The 14,413-nt window shown below is 38.4% G+C and overlaps 1 protein-coding gene across 1 annotated transcript in view; it reads right to left on the reverse strand.

Annotated features, from left to right (window-relative positions):
• Positions 1–1,081: 1,081 nt before the first annotated feature.
• The window catches only part of IPO5 (importin 5), a 44,029-nt gene continuing 30,697 nt past the window's right edge, over positions 1,082–14,413 (reverse strand). The window contains exons 20-26 of the mRNA XM_065639971.1: positions 14,156–14,267; positions 13,491–13,546; positions 9,777–9,899; positions 9,120–9,339; positions 5,568–5,796; positions 3,937–4,078; positions 1,082–1,229 (exon numbers count right to left, since the gene is read on the reverse strand). Coding sequence (XP_065496043.1) covers positions 1,143–1,229; positions 3,937–4,078; positions 5,568–5,796; positions 9,120–9,339; positions 9,777–9,899; positions 13,491–13,546; positions 14,156–14,267 — 969 coding nt within the window. The 3' untranslated portion in view covers positions 1,082–1,142. The remainder of the gene's footprint in view (positions 1,230–3,936; positions 4,079–5,567; positions 5,797–9,119; positions 9,340–9,776; positions 9,900–13,490; positions 13,547–14,155; positions 14,268–14,413) is intronic.

Genomic DNA, 14,413 nt, shown 5'->3' on the forward strand with positions numbered 1-14,413 from the left:
AGACACTCTGTGCTTGTATTTGCTGCTATGTCAGCTGGTAAATGGTGTATCGCTCTTGCAGTACCAAAAACATCTGAAAAGTTTTTTGATTCTTTCAGGTCAGGCTATCAACTACCAATTGTTTTAAACAAAACACAGACCACTACAGCAGTGTCACTGGTTGCCAGATCATTTTGCACATTTGCAGCTGGAACAACACCACATTTTCTAAGTTATGAAATGCAATGGCATCTGAACATGAAAAACTTTTTAAAGCCAAGATACATAAAATTTACTCTTATAAAGGGAATGCCATTAAGTTTCCATTCTATACACTCGGGTGAAAACTCCGTTAAAAAGTCAAAGAAAACACATAAAATCTGTAATAGACAACAATATACAAAGTTTCAAATATAAAATCATGATTGTATAGTTTGTTACTTGCATCTTTTCACAAGAGGAAATAAAAAGAACCACACATCACTGAACTTCTACACAAGCTTCTTGTGTTTCAATGTCATTTATTGAGGAGTGAATGAGATACTGTCAGACATGCCAAAGAGACTTCACATTCAAGGGCTGGAAGCTGAACAGCTTTCCTCATTGAGTCACTGGACAAGTTGGTTTTGGGAATCTGCAAGTGCCGTCAATGAGGTCTTCATGCTCGATGTTTGTCTTCAGTTTTTCATCTTTTGATCTATTAATTTGTTGGGCAGAAGGACACTTTCTACCCTACAAAGACTCACACTCCAATTAATACAATTAACACTAGATGTAGAGAAACGTTTATCTGTTATAACGTACATCTACTGCTGAATACAAGGTCTTAAAGCTGTTTCTTAATTCATTATGTCTAATGAGAAAATTCAACTTGTTTCCCTTTCACCATCGTATGGATGGCTTATACCGTTAGAAAAATACTCTTCAGTGCTATTGTAGGGTTTACAGGAAAATTCTTCCGTGTTGTGGGATAGAAACCGATTTAAACACCGTTCTGAAAGAATGCTTCTTCCTGCTGCCACTGCCTGTAGGTTGCAGAAGAATGGCCTACACGCACTACAGTTCTGGTTTTACTCAAAAAAAAAAAGAAACAAAAGAAACCTAAACAATAGGGTAAACGTTTATTTGGAGTTAGTTTTCTTGCAGATGATAATTAAGGCCCTTCAAGCAGAGTTCAGGAGCTCCTGTATGGCTGCCTGTTGATCTGCATTGAGCTGTGATATGCATTCTGTCCACAGTCCTCCAGATGTCTAGAAAACAAACGAGAAGGTGTCTTTATGCAGGCTGACAAGCTTCTAAGGCACACCTTAAACTTCCATATGTTTACAAAGCTCAACATTCACTGGGCTTATCCCCATAATACATATGCCAAAGAGAACAGACTGACATCTTCAGTTATATACAATCCTACAGAGGCTCAACTAGAGATGCTCCAAAATGCCAAACAGAGGCAAGCTCTGGTTAAATAGCACCAGTGTAATCGCTTTGAAACTCCTGGGAACTCCCTAGAACTAAAATGACAATTTGCACCTTTAAGTTAACCACAGCCTAAACCATTTGCTCCCTTTTGCAAGTTGAAGAGATCCACATTCATGCCTAAATGCGGGAGTATCTTTTGGGCACTGGTGCGCCAGTAACGCATTCAGAGGAAGGGACCACTGCGATTGCAGCGTAACACGCTACACTATGTGTGTACATGCAAAATTCTGCTGCTGACAGACAGCATTGCTCTTCAGTGAAAGGAATGGTCAGCTACCTGCCAGAGAGAAGCGAACATACATTCATGCTCACAGATGGTGTGTAAAGCCACACTTTCCTTCCCCTCAGGAAACCTCACCTGTGTCCCCACAGCCCTCAGCTGAGACATCAGCTTTTAAGTCACCATCTGTAGGAACTGGTTCTGAAGGTACCAGAAAATGCTGGAATTTATAAAAGGTTGGGAGTATTTATTCACTTATCAATAGAGGCTGGAAGCAGCTGGCTCCCTGCTTTCTTTAGAAGGACAATGATAGGAAAAAAAATTGCAGGTGACTAGCTGTAGGTCTTTAGATTGGTTTTTGTGACAGCAGTATACTTGAAGTAAACTAAAAAGAATTGTTTTCATTTCTATTTTGTATATTTTATGTTCAGCTCTATTATAATGCCCTTTTCTCACATACTCTTTTAAAAAAATCAAAAACAGATTTACAGAATTTGAAAACAAAATCCTCGAGTCTGAGTTTGTGTTTTTAGTTTTAAATTAATATTAGGCATTTTAGACTCTCAATGTATAATGGAATATCACAGAATTCGATGTGCTTTTCTAGCATTTCTGACACACATTGAAATTGATACTCTACACTGAAATATTTCTGGTCTGAGAATAACTAAGCACAAGGAAAAAAGTTTATGTTTAATTCCATCTATGACCATAATGTTACTCATGTCAGGTGCTGGGTATGGAACAGCTTACTGAGATCATTACAAAAAACTCTCCTGGAATCTGGGAAGCAGCAGCAGCAGGCGGACTGTTAGCAACTACACAGCCTTTGGAGTTCCTACCGTGGTATAAAACGCTTACAATACTTCACTAAAGTCAAAGTATTATGTGTGGAATCGGACTGATGACAATTCGTAACAGTAAACTAAAATTATCTATTTAAAAAAAAATACCTTTAAGATTTTTTTCCCCTCAAAGTCAGAAGGTAAATCATTTAACCAATGCAGAAGTCTGGCTCCCATCTTAATATTCCTACCATTTCTAGCCAAAACAAGACTTTGCTATACACAACTAATCTATACACATATGTGCCACTGTATTGTTAAAAAAAAAAAATCAACTAACCTTGAGCATTTAAAGTAAACTGAATAAATGCATTAGCATACCCTAATATAAATTTCCATACCCAACTTGAAGTACTAACAGCAAGGATCCATATCTGTCAGCCAAAATCTAGAGCAGCCATTTATACCACTTTCACTTTGAAACTTTGCTTGTTTTCATTGTTTTTATGCCTTCAGAGTTTTAACAAGTCGTTTTCTACCAGACATAATGGATCTTACAGGCTGGTACACTCATCCAAGTGAATCCTTTCCAGAATCAAGTATTCCTAAAATTCTCGAACCTGAGTTTTGCCAAATCATGCTAGGTGCAACGGACAATAATTGAACAGCTGCTGCTCCAGATCCTCCGCACATTTTCGTAAGCTGTACACTTGCCAGGCACACCACTCTCTATCGTTAGGTGCTGCGACTGTCAAGTACGTCCACCTGATAACATCTGGCCCTGGATCAGATCTGCCCTACAAGCGGTATTGCTTACAACACCATGGAGAGGGGCAGCTCAAGTATTTGGACATCCTCACCACGCAGTGCCATCAGTACTCATCATGGCCCAGAGGAAGTGAACCTTGAGGCAATTCCCCAAAGGCAGGAAAAACACTGCACAGCCACCTGTATTTGCATTGGATTAAAGAGCACAGTAGTAAAATTACTTGTGGCTTGCACTCATCCTCTAGCAAGTATCCCAAGCCTCTGCTGTATTAGTAAGTCACTACAGGGTGCTGGGCACCCTTTAGAGGAACCACATGTTGGATCAAATCCTGCAGTACGGTTCACTGATACAGAGATAGCCAGATTTCTCTACAGTTTTTCATTTCTGGCTCAGAAAAAACCCAAACAAATGAAAAAACCCAACCACAATACTGGCTAGCACATTAACCATCTAGCTGCATACACCTTAAGACTTTTTTTTTTTTTCTTAATTAATAAGCTTTTGAAGTTTAGAAAAAGAGACAGACTTTATTCAAGTGCAAGTGCTACCAAGTTTTATCATTAATGGTTCAAGGATCTCCAAGATCAGTGGTTGAAGCGTTATTCTCTATGGAAACAAGGCTCTCAAAACTCATTTAGGAGTCCGGTTACTTCTGGAAGGAGATTCTAAATGTTCCCTTTATACCTAAGCAAGCATTTACTTACCTGCACTTGACGAACAACATTAGCCAACCGCTTGGTACATGGATCTTCGTGTTTAATAGCTTCATGAATTTCACCATCCGCAATTATACCAAATATCCTGGGAAGGTTTGAGTTGTTTGGACCGAGGACAATGGGGTTGTTGCTGTTACAATGAAAATATATATTACAAATAAATTAATGTTTAACTAAAAAAAAAAAAAAAAAAAAAAAAAAAGTAAGCATTTTACATGTAAGTTGAGTGATTTTGAAATATCTTATTCTAAAGCTGCTTATTTACATTTAAGTTTCACTCAGCTGAGTAAGTATGCATAGCTTTGTTGACAGCTGACAGAATGTTCCCTCTCCTGTTAATATTTAACCAGCTGATTCTTTAATCAGCCTACACTTCATCAGGAAGAAGTTACTTCACAGAACGGTTGAGTTCCATGCCAGTGGAACCGTAAACAGCGTGCCAGAAATACCCTGCCTAAAAGGGCTTATTCCTCTGTCAGCGCTGCCAGGGGGAGGAGGTTGTTCTGGCATCGGAGCACCGGTGATTTCAGCTCTCGCCCAGCACTCACTGACACAGCAAGTAAGCAGTTCTGCTCCCTCTTTTCCAGCCAAGTGTTGGAGTAGAGGAGTGCTGGCAACCAGGGATCTGGGTAGAAAACACCGTCTACTTCCAGCCCTGCCACCTACCACTGTTGGAAAGCAGAGGCTATGAATACAGGACTGATGGAGCTCCAGAGAAGTACGCAGCGAGGCTGAGCCACCTGCACACAGCTGGGTACAGAAGTGTGCTAGTACTGTAATTCCTTATTTCCATACACGTGTGCACATGTGTACGTGTCAGTGTCATTATAATAGCTCTACGCAACTGTACTATTATCAGTATAGAGACCTCAGCTGCTATAAGAGATACAATGTAGTCACATAGCAGAGAAGACTGTAGAAAAGCAAAGTTATTGCCAGAACATGGCTACTACATGATTCAGAAGAAGCTGACATTCCTCTGCTCAGTTATGAAATGCAACTTGCACCCACAAAAGAATATTTTTTTTTCTTCCATTGACTTATGTGAGGCATGACAAATCTGAAGAACAAGCTGTAGGACAAGATGCTTTCAAAAGTAATGGAAATTATCATTACAAACTTATTAAGGGAGACAGCACTGTATCATGAATTCGTCTGTATTATTTCTCTGCTTCATACTTTGTTTTGTTGATACTCAAGCTTTTGAAAAGCAAAAAGGTGCAAAGCTACTTTGAAAGGTTACGAAAAGAAAGCTTCAAGGGTGTGTCTGCTGCTCTTAAGTAAAAAGACCTGACCAGTTATTAATGCTGATATGTAAGCAGAGCACCAAAAATTTTCCTGAAATTTTCTGTAGAAGTACCCAGCTGATCCTTTCCCATCATGTACACATAAAGCACCCAGGATATTTTTTGAGCCATACAGCCATTAGTTAGGATGAGACACCAACTGTTTAAAAACCAGCAATAACATCATGGAAGGCTCAGTTCTGTCATTACGAATTATCTTCTCTAAAGTATTTGCAGGTTAACCTGTCAGTTTCTCAGTTTTGGAAAACAAATGCAAGGGACAAACCTGCAAACAGGCTTACTTCGTGCAGTTGTGGCAAGACTTGGCCTTACCTCTCAATTAAGTCACACAGATAACTGAAAGTATGAACAGCTTCTTCTTTGTCTTCATGAAGTGGAAGCCATGATAACCAGTGTGGCAGGACTTCTTCAACATTTACACAGTCAGGCTTGAACTTCATGATCTTTCCTACAGCTGAAATGCAGTTCTCTGTCGCGTTGACGTTCTCTTTGGTTTTGGCATCTGGTGACTGAATGACTCTCACCAGCAATGGAAGCGCCTCTAATTGTCAAACACAAGAATAAAGTTTAATGCACAATCAAGTTACATTTTATTAACATCACCAATTCTACATGAGGCTACTGCATGCAATAAAAACATGTGGTTTTGTGACCCAAGCACCAAAATCCAGCCACCCCAATGTCCCACTACTTCTAGGTTCTTCCCTGCTCAATAATCATCACATGAAAACCAAACAGATAGATAAATTTATGCAAGGAAATGCAAGAAAACAGCGACAGCAGAAGTTTGGATTTGCTTTATAAGTTCAAAAGAAAAAAATAAAAATCTTTTGGTGTCTCTTAGTTGGAGTTATGCAATCTACAATATACGAGACACTGTAACTTACAGTAAAAACATAGATAAGCATTATTTTTTAACCCAATAGGTTCTATAAACACTGAATGATGGAAAGCACTGATACAGTGACATTCACATTAATTTGGGCTGTAGTGCATGTCTATAGCATATGCCTGCTCTACATCTATTGCTTGTGCGCACACACATGTATATACGCATACGTACACATAAGAAACCTCCAACCACTTAAGGGTGCACCTAGAAGAAGCTCACGGGAGTAATCGCATCTGGTGAACCTACCCAGCATGGTTTAGATGGTAAAAATCAAAGGAAAAATGCCAATTTTCTTGCTACATTAATAGCATTTTTTTTTAATTTTCATGCAGGTAACCAAATGCACACTTCCAAATGAACGTTAATGTCACAGTTTTAGTTACTAATGTCCATGCAGACTTCAGAGCACTCCTGGTTCATACAGAACAATTGTCCTTGTGTTCTAAAAATATAATGCTAAAGCTGTAAAATTCTGTATCAGCACAGAAAACGGGCACACTCCAAAATAACTCCAATTACTGAAGAAGAGTGTGATCTCGCACTACTTCATTTTGATGAGTAGGTAGCAGTTAAGGAAGACACAATGACACTTTGTATACTAACTTCACTGAATTAATTTTTTGAGTAATTTAGCAGCTATGCAAAAATATGATTAACCCTAAACTAGATGAGGATACTTTTATAGGCCTGATAATGTTACAAAACTGCAGAAACATTGGTTATCAGACCCACTAGCTGGAGTGTTGAATGCAGGATAACGATGCTGGACTTTTCTGCAAAGCAGAGTTTGTTTCACAGAAGTCTACAGTGTCCAGGCAAACTCAGTCTGCATTTTATACCTCAGGTTTTCATGACTGCTGAAGCTAAATCTCATCTGTGTTTCCTCATGCTCCTTAATACTCATGGGTGACTCCGTAAGTTTCTGCATCCTTGCAGCCATAAGATTGGGAGGGCATCAAAATGAACCAGCAGTCTCCTCCCTGCAGTTTGGCAGACAAGTTTTCTTCTTGTCTAGAAAACAGATCTGTTCTCACACAGATGTTGTGGTAGGTGATCCCTAAAAACCCTTTTTGACTACAAAAGGCCATCTTCTACAATAGTAATAGTTTTTTTTCCAAGGATTGACTGCTCTGACATCTTGCACCACCGAAAGTTTTGAGGTTGCCAATATGATTTTGGAAGAAACACATGCCATTGATTAATACCATATTCTCAAAGAATAGCTGATTATATTCTTCCACCAACGTCAGAAATAGAAGTAATATTGACAGTCACATACATTGTAACCTTGTAACCCCATTTAGAAAGTTACTTGGTTTGGTGTGGTTTTTCCTTCAATCTTATTACTTTGTTCTTTACCAATTCTATTTTTAATTATTTTTGTTTCATTGTGGCTCTTGTGCCATTTACAAGTTCTCCCTATATTCCTGTATTTTTTCAACTATCAAAAATGTTTATGTTAATACATTTGCTATAAACTTTCAATACAACAAAACACCAGTGCTATATATTAATCAGTAAAAAAATTAACTTATAAATAAAAGCTTACAAACATGATGATTTTAGAGAAGACAGTAAAACCTAAGGGGTACAAAGCTTCTCATGCCATGGGTTTACTTTGTTTCTAATCACAGCACATCTTCATTTATTAAAATAAATCACAAAGTTCTTTCATGTACATACACGAGTATTTAAAAAACTTTCGAGGTGCCTGCTAAAGAACTGCATGCTGTAAAGTAAAAAGGTTGTTTTATCTAAACATCCAGCTAAAGGAGAAGCCAGGTACAAAGAAAAGGATCGAAGTTACAAAGTTTAAGTGGGTCCAGGTAAAATCTAATGAATGAAAACTAAAGCTAGACTTCAACAGATGCTAAAAACTCAAAATCAGAACTGTCTTCACCTCAGTCTCTACTCTTCTAGTCTTCGGATAACACAAAAACCTTATGGAAAAGTTCACAAAAAACTCCTTTTAGGAAGTATTTTTCTAGACCATTTAAAACTTTAATGCTCTTCTGTTTCACTGCAAGGTTTCCCCTCTCTGCTTTTTTGTTGGTTTCTTTAAAGACACCTTATCTGGGTTGTCACCATGTGACAGTTACATTTACATTAACCGTGAAAATTACCACCTCTATTGATGAGGGTAAGACTTGTGTTAAAGCCCTAGTTTATCCCTAGCACATAGTTTTTATTTTCTTACATCATTTAATTCAGCTTTCATTTAAGATTCATGCAAAATACATATTTGACAGAGCCGAGTACTTTCTTAACGAAGAAAAGTGTGTAAAATTAACTTTGTTGACTGGCAAGAAGAGTGCCAGCAGACAATCACTTCTTTAAATTCAAGACAAATTTAAAGTTTTAGAGAAATGAGACACATTCAGAAAGAAAGCAGACAAAGTGTTTCTGATAGGTGTTATCATACTCATTTCATTTATTAGTCACAGAAATCAGGCTCCTTTTTATGTAACAGGAAAGCAGAGAGCCACATTAGTTGTATTCTAGGATACTCCTTATTATAGGTCATTTGTATAATTTTTCCAGGCATCCAAAAGGATTTCGCATTAATACGTAACCACATTAGTATTAATAAAAAGCAACCATGAGACAGGTGTGTACCAAAAAGCTATTTTTTAAATTAAATGAACATTTGCATGTCAGACCATATTTTGTAAAAAATACGTAAATCAAATTTACTAAGCAGTAAGTCCTGCAACAGAAATGCTGCTAAGCAGCAAATCACTAAAAGCCCAAGGAATTCACGTACTTCACTAATCATCACCAGTCTGCCACACAGGTCATACTGGCAATTTATTCCACTGTCAAAAGGAAGAGATCTCACTAAGCAAAAGGTGCGCTGTTTGGTTTTTTGTTGATTTTTGTTTCGTTGGTTTTTGTTTTGGTTTGGTTTTTTGTTTTGTTTTTGTTTTTCAGAATCACACATTCAAACAGTTTTATCTAGGGGACGTACATACCTGTGCAAAAAGGACGATAGCTGTCCCCACCAAATTGTGCCATAACTCCAACACCATAGGCGGCTGCTTGCCGAACCTCTGGGCTGTTATCACATATCGACTGGAGCATCGGCCTCAGGAAGTATTCGGCGTACTTGAACGAGGAGGGGCTGCAGTGCTCTACAACGTCATCAAAAATGCACAGCCCCCACTGCCTGTCTGGCCATGGCCTGTGCGGACACTGCAGCAAAAACAGGTAACATTTAAGCTGCCTTAAAACTGTTAATTTTTGTACAGTCAATGACAATATCAACAGAACAATCAGTAACAATGGCCTACTATTTTGGTAAAATCTTTCTGGATTAAATTTAATCCTACAAATACATAATTTTCTGTAGTGATACTTGCAGCAATGCCATAAACAAAACAAAATCCAGGTGAATAGCTCAGCTAATTAAAAGAAAAATTATTTTAGGCTAAACCCTTTACCTCTATTTCACACTTTGTTACCTATTTCAGTCTCAATCTTCCCCACTAGTCTGCCACACCTTTTTGGCCCTCTTCTCAAAATCCCTTTTAGAAAGTATCAGTTCTCTAAGATTCCAGCATGGAAGGCCTATTACACATCAGAAGGGGAAAAAAAAAAAAAGTCAAATTAAAAGAAAGCAAGGTACTTACAATTAGGTTGACAATTAGTGGAAGTAGCCTTTCAAACCACGGCAGCACCTTCTCCTTATAACTGCTGAATATTGAGTGCAAAATATCCGATACTTTAGTCAAAATATAAACGTCACTGTCATCCTGATAGGAAAGGGATACAACTCACATTAAGACTAACGATCTTTAAAATAGTGGAAGTCTCATAAAATGCTAAGGTCTCTAAACAAATGAAATAATGTTGTTAAATGGGTTGGTTCTAAAAAACCAATCTTTTAAAATCCACTATTTTTCAGATTTTGGTTTAATCATACAATGATACAATCATAGAATGGTTTGGGTTGGAAGGGACCTTGAAAGATCATTCAGTCCAAACCCCGTCATGGGCATGGACATCTTTCACTAGATCAGGTTTCTCAAAGCCCTGTCCAATCCCAACAGAGCGGTCCCAAAGAACGTTTATCAATGTGGTGATACACACTTCACATATATAAAAATATATATATATATATATATATATATATATATATATATATATTCGAACACTTCCAATGATTGGCCATCTACAACTCCTCTGGGCAACCTGTTCCAGTGTCTCACCGCCCTCATCATAAAAAAAAACTATTCCTTATGTTCAATTTCAACCTACCCTCTTCTAGTTTAAAACTGTTGCCCCTTGTCCTATCACTACTTGCCCTGGTAAAAGGTCTCTCTCCATTTTTCATGTACACCCTCTTTATATATAGAAAGGCCGCAATAAGGTCTCCCTGGAGCCTTCTCTTCTCCAGGCTGAACAACCCCAACTCTCTCAGCCTGGCCTCACAGCAGAGCTGTTCCAGCCCTCTGATCATTTCTGTGGCCTCCTCTGGCCCCTCTCCAACAGGTCCATGTCTTTCCTGTGCTGAGGGCTCCAGAGCTGGACACAGGACTCCAGGTGGGGTCTCACCAGAGCGGAGCAGAGGGGCAGAGCCACCTCCCTTGACCTGCTGGCCACGCTGCTTTTGATTCAGCTCAGGATACAACTGGCCTTCTAGCACACATTGCCAGCTCATGTCCAATCTTTCATCCACCAGTACCCTCAAGTCCCTCTCGGCAGGGCTGCTCTCAATCCCTTCATCCCACAGCCTGTATTGATTGATTGGGCCCAACCCAGGTGCAGGACATTGCACTTGGCCTTGTTGAACCTCATGAGGTTTGCATGGGCCCACCTCTCAAGCCTGTCCAGGTCCCTCTGGATGGCATCCTGTCCCTCCAGCACATCAACTGCATCACTCAGCTTAGTGTCATCTGCAAACTTGCTGAGGATACACTTCATCCCACTACCTATGTTGTTAATAAATATATTGAACAGTACTTGTCCCGACATAGACCTCCGAGGGACACCCATTGTTACTGATCTCCATTTGGACATGGAACCACTGAATGCAACTCTTTGGACATGGCCATCCAGCCAGTTCCTTATCTGCCAAACGATCCATACATCAAATCCATATCTCTCCAATTTAGCAACAAGGATGTTGTGTGGGACTGTGTCAAAGGCCTTACAGAAGTCCAGATAGATGATATCAGTTGCTGGGACTTGAAGATTTGTTTCAGGGACAGAAAAATGTTAAAGACAAACACTGTCTTGTACAAATTTACTACTTCAATGGATTCCCCTTACAGAAGAGAGGAGGCCATCTTCCTCTTCTGTACCTTACAGATACTGTAACAAGCTTTTATTGAAAAGTAAATGAATAATTGCTTTGTGGCAGAAGATTGTGGCAAAAATACAAGGAATATTAATCCTCTCCTCTTATTGCTTAACTTCATTTTTCAACTTGCCCAATTAATGCATCAAACTGGTGAAATAAAGATCCTTAGCTCAGATTCAGCTATCAGTTCATGTTCCCTGGACACACTTGTGTTGAGAAAACCCTTTTACTTTGTTTTAAACCAAGTTCTGTTGTACTCAGTATGGTTCCTTTAATCAGTTTATACTTCAACAGGCAGGGAAAACAGAATACAGATAGTTTCTGGTCCCTAGTGAGAAACTAATAAGTATTTCTCATGCAACAGGCAGCTTCCCACAACTGGATATTTAAACCCTCCATGGTTAGACAACTTGTTCATCATCAAAGGATAATTCAAGCAGTAACTCTAGAATATGCACAAATGAAAATAGAGGTAGAGAACTGCTGCAGCACACAACGAGGTCCACCTGGCCTGGTATTGCATGTCTACTAATAGCTGATAACAGATGCTCAGGGGAAGAGCATAACACTTAGTGTATGCCTCCTCCTACCCTCTATGAAATCAGCAGATTAGTTATTGCCTAAGCTAGGGCCATATCTGGATATCATATTGAAACTACTGCTTGAATATCTTTCATGACTTCTGTACTCCCTTATATTTCTGCTGCCTTGAGGTAAAGGCAACATAAACACTCTGGGACCAAAGGTGTATACGCAAATGTTACTAATTACCATATGTTAATTCTGTCCATATGGCAAGTGACATTCTGGTCCCACTCCTACTTTCACAAGGTGATGCAGACAAGTCTTCCTTGTAGTCTTTAAAAAAAATAAATCAGCAAGGTCAAATATAAATTAAAGCATTTTTTAAAATGCTTTGCAACTCTGTTGCAGAGTATGGATTCAGCTTTTCTGAAACTGCTGCTTGTTTTCTCTAATTATCAGTACAGAGTGATAAATAAGAAAAGACAACAAACCACCTAAATCACTGTCTGCAGGAATGAATAATAAACATTGCAAATAAGAAAGGGAGAAAAATCAGGAAAGGCTCTTGGCTCGGAGCTTGAGTTTTGTAATTTTTTGACTCCAAGCAGTATGTAGGCGTCAGAAATCTATCCTTTTGAATGCTGGCCTAAGTGTTGCCAAAAGAAAGACTCAAGAACTGCATTGTTATCTAAGAACACATTTACATATGGGTGCTGATTTGTTAGGATATATTCTGGAGTCTGCATGCAGGGTAAACTCATGTACATGAACTTCACAGTTCAACTTCGCAAGGTTCACACCTGCATCATGTGGCAAAAAAAAAAAATCCTAGTTCTTAAATTTACTGAATATCCTTTAGGTCTCACGTTAAAAGCAACAGTGCGTTGTTATTCTTTATTACTCTCTCCATACCAATAACGATTTTATACAACTCTCTCTTCTACAGTCACGTCCAGTTCAAACTAAAATGTCAGTTTGGTATCTTGGCAGATAAACAGTCACTTTGGTTTTCTCTCATAAGCAAGCACATTCTGCCAGCTATTCATCCTGCTTTCGTCTTTTGATACTATTTTAGGTCTGTTCTTTTTGAGAGAGGCTCCTGATCTGACAAGTCAGAGGTCTAGGTAGGATGCTCAAGGTTAAGAGCCACCCAGACCGTAACACACACAAAAAAAGCAAGTCAGCAGGGTTAGGCCATATATTATACAGCATTTAAGAGCAGACTACTTAAAATCATCTAGGAATTGTTTGAGAGGATGAAGAAAATGAAGCTCTATATCCTGAACTTCTTCCTTCAGTACAACAGACAAGGAAACCTTTTGTATTTCCTAATTCACACATGTAGTGTGACCCATTTCTTACTGGAAGTTTTGAAGGAATATGGTAACAGAGCATTCTTCCAGGAAGAAATAATTCTGAGGATACACTATGCTTTAACTGAGTAGCATAGTACATCCATGTAATGTATTTCCATCCTGGTGCTTTATGAGTGGAAAAATTCCTCAAACCAACTTACTTCATCTTGTAATGACTCTTCAACTTGTTCATCATAGTCTTCATCTTGTCTTTTCACTAAATTAGAAAACAGACATTAAACTGTTACATTTCTGTAAGTGCATAAGCAGCTTGTGAGAGGGGAAAAAATGATGCAGAAACAAATATAGAAAATAGGAAACTAGCTGAAGATGCAACAGGAGCTCTGTCTTTAAGAAGCTTCAAACAGCTTTCACAGAAAAACAAGAAGTATAATGAGATAGCTCAGTTTAAGAATGTGTAAAAGTGCATGAAATAGAAATATACACACCAGCTTGTTCACAAGGACAAGAAAAGTGCATAGAAATAAGAAAATGCCATTGCTTTAAGAAAACTCCAAAGACTTCCAATGGAAAAAACCCCCAAATCAACACAGAAATGACAACACTACAGATATGTGCAGTGTCTTCAAGTGAATCTGTCCATCAACTTTTGATTAAACTACAGTACTTCTGCAAATCTTCATCCTCCCAAAGCTTACAAATACAACTCATGGATTCTGTTGTTTCAAAGCCCAATTACTTTACATAAATGCACAACTAAAAGAACTCAGAACTACGTGTGTGTGTGTGTGTTCAGAAACTATTAGGAATTCTGCTTTAAAGAATAGCCATTATCACACATTAACAGGAATTTGTGTTAACTTACCCTGTCTTAATTCCTGATTTTTAAAGTGCTCTTCTAGTTTTCCTTTCAATATTCCTCCAAGTTCTTCAAAGTGTTCATTGTTAAGGCATCCATCTCCCATTACCTCAATGCACTAGTGAAAAAATAAAGTGATCAGTTTTTCGGCTTTAAGTTACACAAGCAACTTCAATGAAATCTAAACACATGAAGAATATTAATACATACTCTGCTTTAAGTTATCACTAGCAGAAATACTACTCATAGAACATTCATACTGTA

The sequence above is a fragment of the Caloenas nicobarica genome, chromosome 1 (assembly GCF_036013445.1).
Source record: "Caloenas nicobarica isolate bCalNic1 chromosome 1, bCalNic1.hap1, whole genome shotgun sequence".
NCBI lineage: Eukaryota > Metazoa > Chordata > Aves > Columbiformes > Columbidae > Caloenas > Caloenas nicobarica.